The sequence below is a fragment of the Eurosta solidaginis genome, chromosome 1 (assembly GCF_040869045.1).
Source record: "Eurosta solidaginis isolate ZX-2024a chromosome 1, ASM4086904v1, whole genome shotgun sequence".
In the NCBI taxonomy this organism is placed as follows: Eukaryota; Metazoa; Arthropoda; class Insecta; order Diptera; family Tephritidae; genus Eurosta; species Eurosta solidaginis.
Genome location: NC_090319.1, coordinates 358300756 through 358316641, shown reverse-complemented (window position 1 = coordinate 358316641; position 15886 = coordinate 358300756). Strand labels below are relative to the sequence as shown.

The following is a 15886-nucleotide window of genomic DNA, read 5'->3' as shown; positions in this document are numbered from 1 at the left end:
TAAAATTGAATAGTAAGAATATTTTTCCAGTAACTGGTTTCAAATTAACTGCCTCTACTTTTAATGCAATAATAAAAAATTGTAGCACTCTCTTAATTCGATTTTGAAATTTATTAACCGTACTATCGTTATTGCTTCTCACGCACATTGAATGGACTTTAAAATCAGTTATTATACTTACAACAATTTCCTGCAGCTTTTTTTGTCTATTTATCGTTTCGTACTTTTATAGTCGTTAATACATATAAATATATGTATGTTCGAATGGAATATTTTACAATTTTGCAATGATACAAATTTAACCGGTTTTGCTAGCTGCTATTAACTTCATTATGAGCGCAATCAGAAAATTGCAGTAGTTAAAGTCGATCACAGGCCAGAGGCCAGAGAACAGTATCCAATAGCAATAGTTATATTGGTATATTGTTGCTGCTTTATTTAATTGCGTGTACATGTGCTTAGTTACTCAAGCATGCAAGCATATATAATGAGTTTCTTTTAATACTCAAAAAGAGCTCTGAGTTAAATATAGCCAGCATTGAGTTCAATCTTCAATTCACTCAAAATTTGCTTGAGCGTAAATTCTTTGCTTTGCGGAGTAACTGTAACGATGCTCAACCGCAATATATTGAGAGAGTGAAAATCTTATATTGTGTATGATGTACATATTTGAAAGTTTAATACTGAAATCAAAATACAGCAACACTAAAACGAAGTCTGAGTGTTTCTTAATATAACCCAAAACTTAAATTATTTTTAAACTCTTAGAAGTATTAAAACTTGTCAAAAGCTTTGCCGTAAATGTTGAAAAGGCTAACTTATGTTGGTGTTGTTAGTATAACGCTAATCGTTGCTGAATAAATTAATCAATATTTCGGCGAAATTCCATATAAAGTTTTCGCCAAATCGATTTCCAGAATTGCAGGCCTGCCAAAAATAAGCAGCTATTTAAAAATTTTTATACTGTGAGCTCTGCTCACAGAGTATATTAACTTTGATTGGATAACGGTTGGTTGTACAGGTATAAAGGAATCGAGATAGATATAGACTTCCATATATCAAAATCATCAGTATCGAAAAAAAATTTGATTGAGCCATGTCCGTCCGTCCGTCCGTCCGTCCGTCTGTCCGTTAACACGATAACTTGAGTAAATTTTGAGGTATCTTGATGAAATTTGGTATGTAGATTCCTAGGCACTCATCTCAGATCGCTATTTAAAATGAACGATACCACGCCCACTTTTTCGATATCGAAAATTTCAAAAAACCGAAAAAATGCGATAATTCATTGTCAAAGGCGGTTAAAGCGATAAACTTGGTAGATGGGTTGACGTTATGACGCAGAATAGAAAATTAGTAAGATTTTGGACAATGGCGTGGCTCCGCCATAATGTCGAACAAAAATTTACCAAACCTTCTCAAATTTGGTAGAGGCATAGATTCTATGACGGTAACTCTTCTCTGTGAAAATGGGCGAAATCGGTGGAAGCTACGCCCAGTTTTTATACACAGTCCACCGTCTGTCCTTCCGCTCGGCCGTTAACACAATAACTTGAGCAAAAACCGATATATCTTTACTAAACTTAGCCCACGTACTTATCTGAACTCACTTTATCTTGGTATAAAAAATGGCCGAAATTCGACCATAACCACGCCCACTTTATCGATATCGAAAATTACGAAAAATGAAAAAAATGCCATAATTCTATACCAAATACGAAAAAAGGGATGAAACATGGTAACTGGATTCGCTTATTGACGCAAAATATAACTTTGGAAAAAACTTTGTAAAATGGGCCATATTAAGTAGAAGAAAATGAAAAAGTTATACAAGGCGAAATCAACAGCCCTTGGAATCTTGGCAGGAATACTGTTAGTGGTATTGCACATATAAATAAATTAGCAGTACCCGACAGATGATTTTCTGGATCACCTGGTCCATATTTTGGTCGATATCGCGAGAACGCCTTCACATATACATCTAAGGGCCACTCGCTTTTAAAACCCTCATTAATACCTTTAATTTGATATCCATATCGTACAAACACATTCTAGAGTCACCCCTGGCCCACCCTAATGGCGATATCTCGAAAAGGCGTCCACCTATAGACCTAATGTCCACTCCCTCTTAAAATGCTCAGTAACACCTTTCGTTTGATACCCATATCGTACAAACATTCTAGAGTCACCCCTGGCCCACCCTAATGGCGATATCTCGAAAAGGCGTCCACCTATAGACCTAATGCCCACTCCCTCTTAAAATGCTCAGTAACACCTTTCGTTTGATACCCATATCGTACAAACATTCTAGAGTCACCCTTGGTCCACCTTTATGGCGATATCTCGAAAAGGCGTCCACCTATAGAACTAAGGATTACTCCCTTTTAAAATACTCTTTACCACCTTTCATTTGATACCCATATCGTACAAACACATTCTAGAGTCACCCCTGGCCCACCCTAATGGCGATATCTCGAAAAGGCGTCCACCTATAGACCTAATACCCACTCCCTCTTAAAATGCTCAGTAACACCTTTCGTTTGATACCCATATCGTACAAACACATTCTAGAGTCACCCCTGGCCCACCCTAATGACGATATCTCGAAAAGGCGTCCACCTATAGACCTCATGCCCACTCCCTCTTAAAATGATCAGTAACACCTTTCGTTTGATACCCATATCGTACAAACATTCTAGAGTCACCCTTGGCCCACCTTTATGCCGATATCTCGAAAAGGCGTCCACCTATAGAATTAAGGATTACTCCCTTTTAAAATACTCATTACCATCTTTCATTTGATACCCATATCATACAAACACATTCTAGAGTCACCCCTGGCCCACCCTAATGGCGATATCTCGAAAAGGCGTCCACCTATAGACCTAATGCCCACTCCCTCTCAAAATGGTCAGCAACACCTCTCATTTGATTCCCATATCGTACAAACACATTCTAGAGACACCCTTGGTCCACCTTTATGGCGATATCTCGAAACGGCGTCCACCTATGGAACTAAGGATTATTCCTTTTCAAAATACTCATTAAAATCTTTCATTTGATACCCATATTGTACAAACACATTCTAGAGTCACCCCTGGTCCACCTTAATGGCGATATCTCGAAAAGGCGTCCACCGATAGACCTAAGGCCCACTCCCTCTTAAAATGCTCAGTAACACCTTTCATTTGATACCCATATCGTACAAACAAATTCTAGAGTCAGCCCTGGTCCACCTTTATGGCGATATCCCTAAATGGCGTCCATCCATAGAACTATGGCCTACTCTCTCTTAAAATGCTCTTTAATACCTTCCATTTGATACACATGTCATACAACCACATTCCAGGATTACCCTAGGTTCATTTTCCTACATGGTGATTTTCCTTATTTTGTCTCCATAGCTCTCAACTGAGTATGTAATGTTCGGTTACACCCGAACTTAGCCTTCCTTACTTGTTAGATTTAAAATACTTGCACATGTAGATAGAGTTAATTTTCTTTTTATGTAAACCGAAATTTTTCTCTCAGCGTAAGAGCTTGCATAAAAATAAGAGCAAGAGCAAAGTCTGCAATAAGATCGCTATATTGCATATAAAATGTTGCTTCTAGAATTTTCTTCATCAACGCAATTTCGGGCAAATAATTTGAGTCTGGGAGTGCCTAACCACGCTTGTCATTACATCGAACTATTTTATGATTAAGACTGTCTTTTATGAAAAACTGCCAAGTGAACCTCTTAGCCCGCATCGGTACAATTGAACTGGCTGTAGGGATTTCGAGATTCCCCTGGCCACTTGCAGTCTGCTCCTGTATAAATGGACCTCGAATAAGTTCAGCAAGCGTTGGGGGACATCACCTTTTGTAGGGTATCAAGATAATTCTGTCCGAAGTGGATGGCAGGAGGTCTGCCGAAATGATTGGGTTCACAAAGGTTGATTTATCAATGATCATAGAGTAACTTTATGCTCGATTACCCAGCTATTGCCAGCACTATGCGAAAGTATGTATGTGGCAACTCACTTGGATCTCCGAAGGATTTATCCAAGCTTGAGATCGTTCTGTTTAGAAACTATATCGTTGCTACGTAACGATTATCTAAGTAGCTATAGCACTTTAATAATTCATTGCAATGTCACCTGCAGAGAAATATGAGACAATGACTTCCACCAAACTGGTGCTTATCGGACGCAGAGCGGGACATTTAAATTCCATACCTGTGCCAACAGCGCTGAAGTATGAGCTATAAATATTTAAATAAATTAATCAAAGGCTGCGTCCATTTCAGATTCACCCACGAAAGGAGCAGTTAAAACGTATTCAAAAGGTCTGCAAATAGGGGCAATTGCCATTCCGTGCGTTATCACAATGTTAAAAGTGTCCGTTAAGAGCACAGCGAGGGGACAGAATTAGGCCTAGTTCCGGCCTTTGATGTGATAGCTCTGCGTAAGTGTGAACTAGCATATCGTTAATGTTTTTGGAATTTGAATAGAATTTGCTTAAGGTGTTCTGTACGTACAGTTTAAACTTAAGCGCTGTTGGTAGATGTGAGGAAGTCTTAAGAGGATTAAACCTTTAGTAGAAACCGTCGCCTTGCATGAGTGTCTGCCATCGTTTCTGCAGGGAACTTATTTATTATCGAAATACATACTTAAGCTTATTAAGACTATTCCAAATTTCAAAAGTTTTCAAAGCAGAAGAATACTTAAGGCAATATTTTCTTTACGAAGTTATCCTCTTTAAAATTACTTGCTTGTAACATTGTGATACAGTCTTAATTGGCGCTTAACCGTTTAAACGGTTATGGCCGTCCAACAAGGAGCGCCAGTCGCTCTTTCTCTCTGCCAACCGGCGCCAGTTGGTCACACCAAGGGAGTTTAAATCGTTTTCCACCTGGTCCTTCATGTATTAAAAACCTTTCGTGATTTCAAAACTCTAAAAAGCAGCAGAGATTATAGCGTTAGCAACATCAATTTTTATTTTTTTATTCCTATACTTGAATATTAGTGCATTTGTTTTTTGTTAATTTGTTTTTATTTACATTTACTAACAGTACTCTGTTTTTACAAATGTATATGTATGTGCATATTGGTTACGCTTCAATTATTGTGAGCTATTGGGGTTTTGTCGATTTCGCTTGGGAAAAAATGTCGCATTGTAAACATGTCAAATTTGGAAATAAAAATGAAAATTAAAAATGACTTAAAACGATTTTGTGCTTGTCAAGAATAATTATACAATTAAAGGGTTGTTAAGCGTTTACTTGAATTAACATTTTTATTGTTGTTAGGCGTTAGAGTCAACTTTCGTACTAATGAATAGTGGAATCGAATAGTTTTAGAGATGTCACATTTACATGCATTTTAACGTTTATATATAGAAATTCAAATTGAATGCAGCATGTAGGCGTTAGTGTAGGCACTACACTGTAGCGTAATGTGGGAAAAATATCTGTGGTAGAGTTGGTATGAGTGAAATCATACAGCAAATGGAGGCAAGGCAAGGAAAGTAAAGGCGAGTAAAGAAAATAAATAGAAATGAAATGAAAGGAAGGAAAAGGAAAGGAAAGGAAAGAAAAGGGAAGGAAAGGAAAGAAAAGGAAAGGAAAGGAAAGGAAAGGAAAGGAAAGGAAAGGAAAGGAAAGGAAAGGAAAGAAAAGGAAAGGAAAGGAAAGGAAAGGAAAGGCAAGGAAAGGAAAGGAAAGGAAAGGAAAGTAGAGGTTTAGTATACGTGTATTCTCGACACGGTTCAGTCGTGTTGTAAATTTGGTTTCGAAAAAAAAGGCTAAAAATTTGTATCAACGTGTCATCTGATTTGTATCCATTTACTGTAAAAAAGCTATCTATTTTTCACAAATATGTATCGTTTATTATTAAATTATTTAAAACCTATAAAATCATTTACCGATAAATTATCGAGAAATAATCGATTGTTTCTCGAAAAGTTATCGATATAATATCAAAAAGTACACTACGTGAGGTCTTTATTGACCGACCAGTTCCCTGATATCAAAAAGTTATCTTTTTGTTATCGATTTGTTGTCAGAGTGTAGCCAATTAATTAACGAATAGTTATCGATTTGTTATCCAAAAGCTATCGATTTGCTATAAAAAAAATTATCGGAATTAGTAACAACTTGTCATCGGCGTGTTATCCTTCAGTCAACGATAACTAATTGGTTTGTTATATAACAGTATTCGTATGATGCAACCTCAATATAAAATCGATGACAAATCTGTAACCCGTCTTTAACAAGCTGAAAAGTAACCAATAAAGAGCGGATGATTAGACAATAACAGTCGACTACAAACCTATAACTCGACGGTAAGTATTCGCTACCGATACTAAGCCGATAGTAGAAACAACAAAGGCTTCTCGGTGTCGGTTGTGTTCGATAAAAAGCCGACAGGGCTCTTCGCAAAAAGGCTGAAATTATTTGTTTCTGGCAAAATTACCTCAGCTGTGCTTTCACTTCTACTTTTTGCAACTTTTTCTTAGTGAAACTACCCTTTTTTTTAAGATATTGTATTGATATTCTAACTAGTTATATGATTTTGCGATTAACTACTGTCGGTTCGTTCCACTGAATAAAAAACAAAAAGATATTGTAACGAATTTTGGGGAATTCCAAGAATTATGCACCGTCTGCTTACGTTCGAATCGCTGAACTGTCGAATAAATAACTCCAATATTCAGTATTGCAAAATGGTCTTTATTTGGATTACTTTGGGAGTAGTAAATTATACTTCACTAACCGCGTATTTAAATCAAACTGTTTACTGATTCCTCAATTTGCGCTGCTTTTATACTCTCGGTTATCTCGTTCGCCATTTTCTCCTAAGGTCTAGTCATTTCGCGAAAATATGTTCGAGAACAGTTGTATATCATGCTTGGTTACCGGCTATATACATGTATATTTGTAGTTTATGATTTTCTACTAGCCATATGCGTGTGTATGTGTGAGTATCAACTTCTGCTCCTATCTGATGACTACATATGTGTATGTGAGCTATTCTTCGTCGCCTTCCATGCATGTGTGTAAATGATGATTGATGTGTTCATGTACACAAGTGTGGCTTGCTTTAATGTTTTTGTTATTGTGAATATTTACTAACACCATAGGGATGCAAATGTTCGCCACAATATTAAAAATTTACACTCACTATATCTCACATACACCTGATTGCCCGCCTTACTCGTGCGCCTCTTTTATTGTCTGCTACTTCGAAACACCACACCCGGACGTGTCTACAGGTCACTGAATTGTTCGCTTATCACATTCTAGAAGACTTACTATTCTCTGTTGGCATATCCTCTTTTGTTTTATATTTCCTTCATACCTATCTTTGACATTTCTGTTAAGTAAATTACAAAAACAGATATCGCTCCTTTAGGAGCATAGGGAAAAACGAGTTCTCTCCACCGAGTTCTGTTATGGGCTAGTCTCTTGACCTCTCCGCACGACCCTTCCTATCGACATTCGGCGTAAACAGTTCTAATAGATGACGGCCGGGATCATCCCCTCTGCCGAGCACCTTGTGGCTTGTGGTTTCCAGCCAAGCGCCCTTTTTGCTATACATATCCTCTTTACCTCATATTCATTGCTTCTATTCTATTTTTTTTTTTAACCGCCAACTTTTTTGTGTTGCTGTGCAATTTACCTCTTCCAATTTTTTAAAAGTGTGCCTTTTGACCGTTATAATACCTCCTTTATATTTGGAAAAAAAAATAAATATAAATTGCCACAATTAGGCAAACCAAGTAGGAAAAAAAATTTGTTTCTTTACAATAAATAAAAAACTTCGAAATCCAAATGGTATATATGTGTAGATTACTTCGAGAAGTGGAAAATTTCGCTTTTGAGATTTGCTTAGGGACCAATCTCTTCCAAAAAATGGGTTTTGTTCAGTACCCAGCCGAGTGCTTTACCGTAATATATTAAGTCCCACATAAACCTCGAAGCAGGTTTTTGTTTTTGATTCCCACAGCCTTAAGCACCTCTCTGCATATTTAGCCCAACAATTTTAAAAATATTTTATGATTTAACAATATATTATTTATTAACACGCTTATATTAGCTTCACTTGTATGTATGCTTGTTTGTAACTTTCTAAGCTAGGCGCCCAAAGGAGAGTTAGACCCATCTAGCCGCAATTATGGAAGACTCGCGGCAGTGGCTAAATAATTCGGTAAAAAACGAGTTGTGCTTAAAAGCGGGGACACGAACCTCTGTGCTACGGTGCTATCAACATCAAATATCTAAGTGAATTAAGTATAGATACCAACTCGGCACCATATTTGCGTTTTTTTTTTTTTTAAACTATATTTATATTTCTTCAGCATCACTCTTTCCGTTTCGCTAACCAACGTACGCATCGCCAATTTCAATCTTGTATTTAAATAACACAGATTTGTAAATATATCTCTTATTTTGTTATTACAGCAATTCATGCATTACAACAACACATCGCACTAAATTGGCATTTCTTTATATGAATTTTTGGTGTAGAAATACTAAAAAATCCATAAAATTGCAAATCCATGAATTCGTTACAACAATAATTGTTAATTTTAAAATCATAAATGCTAATTTGTTTATACGCGCTAAAAGCATAAACAAATTAGTTTAAAAACACGAAGCCAGTACAAAACGCCAGCTGACGGCTTTCAGCGGCGCCACTAAATACAACTGAAACCAGATGTTGATAACAGCGTAAGTAGAAAATATTAAGAAAAATGAATAACCAATAATTAAATAAGTTAAGTAAATATATAGAAAAAAAAAACGATACACTAAGTACACATTATGTAGGAAAAGAAGCTAACTACAAATTAACTAGAAATAGGTTTCATAGGTTGGTTGGTTAGACATTTTTCTTTGAAAATATTGTAACGAATTTACTTGCAAATCCTCTCATTTGCAACCTTCTGCTAATTTCGAATCACTAAACTGTTGAATAAATAACTCCAATATTTAATAATGCAAAATGGCCTTTATTAAAGTACTTCACAATAAATAACTCTACTATTGCCCGACAGATTGCGTGCTTAATCAAAACTGATTCTAGCGCCTCTACCTTTGGTGCTTTTATAATCTGTGATTTCCTCGTTGCATTTTCTATGCGCTTCCAGAATTTACTTAGTTACTGCCATATAGATGCACATGTATAGCTTCCCATATGCACGCGTATTTGTGAGCGACACTTCCACAATTACAACTGCATACTTTCGGGAGCATCTCAGATAAGATATCTGCATGTGTTTGTGCATCTCTTCTCCGCTGCGTGTACTTACATATGTGTGGACATAACGATTGATTTCTTTATGTAGATTCATAATGATTGATTTATGGATGTACATACAAGGCGCTGCTTAGCATCGGCTTAGAGATGGCAGTACCGCTGAGTGTTGCTAATATTCGTAACAGTATGTATCTAGCTACTTTTCTATGATGATGCGCGAAAAAAGCAAAGCTGGTTACCCCTGCATGAAGTGAGAACCAAGAAATAGTGAGCGGTGGTTCCTTTTATGGTTACGCAACCCGAATTAACACCTTTTTAATAGCTGACCTTTCTTTCCGTTTTTTTATACCCACCGCGTACTTGTACACAAGGATATTATTACTTTGACTGGATAACGGTAGTACATAATGGCGTAATGAAATCGAGATATATAGCTTTATCGAAATTAACAAACGCAGCTGTGCACTTGAAACGCTGTTGGTAGAATATTAGTCAAATGTAGTTAAATACCACAGAGTTATTGCAAACTTTGTTAAGATTAGACCTTTAGGAATATTGTGCATTGTCTTTAACTGATTTTGATTATCTTCGCTCAGTCTAAATAATTTGGCAAGGATAGAGTCACTTCCAAATTTCAATGTAATATGTATATTTAACGGATTTTGGTTTACGGCTTGTTAAACTTACAAATTTTCTTCCTCTTAATGTGAGTGGTGCTACGCCTATATTCCAAAGTGTTTTGGAATTTATACTTTGCGTCATATAACCAATCCATCTACCAAATTTCATTAGCTTAACAGTATTCGTTTTTGAATTATCTAATTTTTTCCATTTTTCTAGGTCCAGATAAGTCCACATACCAGTAGCTGAAGATATCTCAATATTTGGTCGACGTATCCTGTTCGCAGACGGACATGCGGACGAACGGACGCATATGGCTTAATTAATTTTTTTTCGATACTGATGATTTTGATATATGGAAGTCTATGTCAACCTTAGGTTAAGTTAGGTTGAACTGACCGGTCCATTAGGACCTCACACAGACTGAGTGAGTGCGTAGTGTTACCAAAAGTTTGTTTTAACGACCAAACTGAAAAGCCCTATCAAAAACCTATGTTATAAAATAACTCCGTCCTCTTGGTAAATAATAGAAGCTTCCTAGGACTTAAGCCACCTGCTGCTTCTAGATCTGACAGCTGTATCACTCCTAATAGCTGGAGTCTTAGCCTGGCAAGCGCAGGGCACGGGCACAGAACGTGCTCGATCTTTTTCTCCTCCAATCCGCACTTACTACATCTGCTATCACTGACCTAGCCCAATTTAAAGGCATGCGATGCCAGAAGGCAGTGTCCAGTCAGAATACCCGTCATGAATATACAGGCCTCTCTTTTTAATGATAAAGGCAACTTCGTTAGTCTAAGGTTGTAAGATCTACACATAATCTTCGACATTTTACAGCCCCGCGCTTGAACCCACGCCTTTCCTGCTTGGTCTATCATGTGCACCTCTCGCCTTCGCTTAACCTCCCCCTTCCAATTGGGACGTCTACGGATCAAGCTTCAAGGGATGCGCCCTTTTTAGCTAGTTCATACGCTTTTCATTCCCATCTATTCCCATATGCCCTGGGACTCAATATAGATGTATGCTTCTCCCTGTCCCGATTCTCTCCAGAGGCTGCTTACACTCTAACACGAATTTAGATGCTGCGCTATGCGAGATTATTGCCTTAATTGCTGCATGACTATCGACAAAAAAGTTAACACGGTTGCAGCTTAAGCTATTCTCTTCCAGGGTTTCTACTGCTTTGGTTACGGCTAATATTTCCGCTTGGAAAACGCTACAGTAATCCGGAAGCCTATAGGATCTGTTTATTTCCGGATCAGCACAGTATACCGCAGACCCTACTCCTTCCACTACTTTGGAACCATCTGTGTACACATGTATCGGCTCGTCCGCCAATTGAGCACCTTTGCGCCAAACGCCCACCTCTATTGTGGCCTTAAGATCTCCCTCGAAGCGCAGATAGGGAATCAGGTAGTCTGTTTGTCTTGTGATTAATAAAGCTATACTACTATGGCCGTATGGTCGGCGCTCAAGCTGCCCTGAGGCACCGAGTCCAGTTGCAGTTGTTAACGATATGTTCTTTTGCTGGAAGGCACTTTCCACTTATGACATTTGCAACGTCATCTGCGTAAGCTGTAAGTTTTACGGGTCCCTCAGCGAATCGCCTGAGCAGTTGGTTGATGTCCAGCGTCCACAGCACAGGTGATAGCACCCCTCCCTGCGGCGTGCCCCTGTCCATTGATTTCGTGGCCTCGTAAATCCACATTGTGATGTAATCTGTCTGCAATTTAACATGCAGCCGATCCATATGTTTAAGGCTGGATGTACTTTAATGTAATTAAGACCATCCATAATCGCCCATTTAGAAACATTATTGAAAGCCTCGGCAATGTCTAAGAAGACTCCTAGAGCATATTCCTTATATTCCAGGGCTTTATCTATGCTTATTAGCACCCTATGCAATGCGATGTCTACCGACTTGCCTTTGGTCTACGCATGCTGTGTTTTGGAGAACAGCTTTTCATCCACGTTGGACTTTATGTACACATCTATCAGCCTTTCAAAGGTTTTGAGCAGAAATGATGTTAAGCAAATGGATCCATAGCCTTTGGGATATACGTGACCGATCTTCCCCACCTTTGGTAGGAACCTTTATCCAATCAAAATATAATACCCTGTGACAAGTAAAGCTGAATATAAAAGTGTTCATTGAGCCATGTCCGACGGTCCGTTAACACCATAATTTGAGTAAAAATTGAGATATCTATACTAAGCTTGTCATACTAGCTTATCTGGATCCAGAAAAGATTGGTAATGAAAATGGGCGAAATTGAACGATAACTACGTCCACATTTTCGATATCGAAAATTTCTCAATATGGAAGTTTCATATGGAGGTTGTCCTTGCGATTATTCATACACTTTATGAAAGTCTAAAAATTCAAAATTTCAAAAAACGGAAAAAATATGTTAGATGGGTTGAAATTTCGACGGGAAACAGAAATTTTGGAAAATGCGCGTGACACCAAAACCAGCGTGACACACATTTAGAAAAAGAAAATTTATAAATTTTTAAGCCATACAACAGAAACCGCTGAATATATCGTATTGAAGCTTGGCACAAAAGCTGTCCTTGCTATAATATACACTGTATGAAAATAAACGGAATGGGTTGGCTCACGCTCAATTAAAACAAGTAAGGACGGGACTGTCTTCGGCTGTGCCGAAGACTTCATACCTTTCATGAATGGGGCTGAACAATAATCTTATCCCTTTCGTAATCTCCAAATAATCGGATGTATAAGATAAGAAATATATAGTGAACAGATGTACATACCTAAACGATTTTTAAGATAAATACAAAATAAAAAATGGCAAAAAACCCCCTTATCTGAACGATCGGTTGTATGGGATATATATTATATATAGCTCCGATAGAAATGATTTTTACAGGAAATCTTCTATGATGTATTGGAATATATATCACCAAGGTTCACGTTTACACTTTCTAAATTGGGGCAGGAATGGCCAAAATCGTCTTATCTGAACGATCGGTTGTATTGGAGATATATGTTATAGTGGTCCGATCCTACCGGAACCGACAAATGTCTAATATAATACAAAAATACATCCTTGTGCCAAACTTCCTTGAGACATCTCAAAATTTGAGGGACTAGTTTGCGTTCAAACAGACAGACGGACGGACAGACGGAGATGGCTATATCAACTCAGTTCGTCGCGCTGATCAATTCCGTATACTTAATGGTGAGTCTATCTTCTATATTTCTCAACGTTACAAACATCGGACCAAAGTTAATATACCGTTGAATATTCGGTGGTTAAAAATGCAATTATTCACTACCAAATTTCGATAAAGTGGTGAAATTTGAGATGTGGTTTGACTTAAAGACAAAATTTATAAATTTTGTAAAATTTTAAAAATGGGCACGCCACCGCTCACATTTAGAGAAAGTAAGTTTGAAAGTTTTGCAAGTTGAAATCAAAACCCTTAGGCCCATTTTTTCAGTACAAGCTAAACTCAGTTTGTCAGTTAAAGTACACCTAAAATTATTTTTCAATTTTTCAATCTACTTTAACGATCAGGCATGATTAAACTCTGGTTAACTTATCAGTTGTTTGCCTTCTTTCACAATGGCGTCAAAAATACCTAACAAGCATTTGGAGTTGAGTACCATTAGAGCTCTTGTCGGTGACTAGCATACTTCTAAACATTGGCTCATCTCGAGAATCATAGCGTTCTCAGAAAAATAGAATTTTTACAAAGCAAAAAATGCTGGTACTTAAATTGAAAAAAAGCATAGTTCCCAACTTGAACACAAATGTGATTCTCTGATTGCACTCAATGTTAGATTCCAATGCTATAGTACTTTCACGAAAATAAAATAGAACATGCATAATTTATTTTTAACTCTTCATTAACTACTGCTGGTTGAATGTGTTAATTTCTCACAAAAAGCAGCTGTTGGCTTTGCTGGTATCACCTTGGAGAAGATTTTTTCAAATGCACCTTAACTCGATATCAAATGTAGGATTTCAACTTAAAAATGTGCTAGATATTCTTCTGAGAACTATACATTTCTCAAAATCTCCCAAATAATGGAGAATAATTTAGAATGACGTTGGAGATTAACTCGAGAACGATACACAAAATCTACCAAGGGTTGGAGAATAACTTAAGAATGACGTTGGATATTAACTTGAGAACTATCAGGTTTAGGAATATAAAATAATGTTGAATATCAATCCCGAAATAGAGATATATTTCTCTAAGGGCGGGGAAATACTTTTTCCCTGTTTGTTGCGTAAAATATCCAGTTGTTGCCGGCCTAAAAACTTTGACTGAAAACCTTCTTTGTAGTTTAACTGGGGTTTAAATTTGACTGGAGTTTAAGCAAACTTAGTTAAAGCTTAGCTTAAACAAGTACTTAAAAGCCGAGCCTTAAAGATATCATGCAGATATTTGTCATGGAAGTTTTCTTTGGTAATATATGTATATAAAACAAGTAAGGGCGGGACTGTCTTCGGCTGTGCCGAAGGCTTCATACCTTTCATGAATGGGGCTGAACAATAATCTTATCCCGTTCGAAATCTCCAAATAATCGGATGTAAAAGATAAGAAATATATAATGAAAAGATGTACATACCTAAATGATTTTTAAGATAAATATAAAATAAAAAATGGCAAAAAAACCTCTTATTTGAACGATCGGAATGGGATATATATTATATATAGCTCCGATCAAAGTAATTTTTTCAGAAAATCTTCTATGATATATTAGAATAAATATCACCAAGTTTAACGTTTTTATATTGGAAATTAAGGGAGAAATTGCCAAAAATATTTCTATCTGAACGATCGGTTGTATGGGTTATATACTATATATAGCTCCGATCAAAGTGATTTTTCCAGAAAATCTTCTATGATATATTAAAATATATATCACCAATTTTCACGTTTATACTTTCTAAATTAAGGGAGAATTGGCCAAAAATCTTTCTATCTGAACGATCGGTTGCATGGGATATATACTTTATATAGCTCCGATCAAAGTGATTTTTTTCAGGATATCTTCTAAGATATATTAAAACATATATCACCGGGTTTCACGTTTATACTTTCTAAATTGCGGGAGGAATGACCAAAATCGTCTTATCTGAACGATCTGTTGTTTGGGAGATATATGTTATAGAGGTCCGATGCTACCGGATCCGACAAATGTCTAATATAATACAAAAATACATCCTTGTGCCAAATTTCATTGAGATATCTCAAAATTTGAGGGACTAGTTTGCGTTCAAACAGACAGACGGACGGACAGACGGACATGGCTATATCAACTCAGTTCGTCGCCCTGATCAATTCGGTATACTTAATGGTGAGTCTATCTTCAATATTTCTCAACGTTACAAACATCGGACCAAAGTTAATATACCATTTCATGTTCATGAAAGGTATAAAAATAAAAATAAATGTAAGGCGCGATAACCTCTGAAGAGATTTTAGGCCGAGCTTCTTTTCCAATTTGCATCGTGCTCCTTTAAATTTTTCCTACAAATTGGCGGGAGTGGACCTACTTGTTTTATGCCGACTCCGAACGGCATCTGCTAGGCAGTTGAATTTTCACTGAAAGCTTTTCATGGCAGAAATACACTCGTAGTGCTTGCCAAATACTACCGATGGGCAACCCCACCTAGAAAAGTTTTCTTCTAATTGAAAAAACTTATTTCTAAAATTATGATGTTGCTTTGCCCTGGGCGTGAACATATGATTTTCGGTGTGGTAGGCGTAGCACACCACGGCGAGGGTTTATTTTTGACTAACTGAATGAAAATTGAAATTTTATTGTAATTTCATATTTTTTTAATTAAGGAATAATAAGTCAACCCTTTACTAAAAATTTACAAAAATACAGAATATTTTGAATAACTTGTTATTCATCACTCAAGTTTTCTTGAATAATGAATAAAAATTTATTTTTAATTTTTTTGTCATTCGTTATTAAAATTTGTTGATAAAGCCCATCCCTGCAACAGGTATATCGTGATTCTTGATACAAATTT

The 15886-nt window shown here is 36.8% G+C and overlaps 1 protein-coding gene across 4 annotated transcripts in view; it reads left to right on the top strand.

Annotated features, from left to right (window-relative positions):
• snu (snustorr) overlaps positions 1-15886 on the top strand; it is a 212320-nt gene that overhangs the window by 116977 nt on the left and 79457 nt on the right. The window contains exon 2 of one of the 4 annotated variants that reach the window (XM_067762751.1): positions 8444-8713. The exons of the other annotated variants lie outside the window; for them this stretch is intronic. Within the exon in view, the coding sequence (XP_067618852.1) occupies positions 8700-8713 (14 nt within the window). The 5' untranslated portion in view covers positions 8444-8699. The remainder of the gene's footprint in view (positions 1-8443; positions 8714-15886) is intronic. 4 annotated transcript variants of the gene reach the window in all.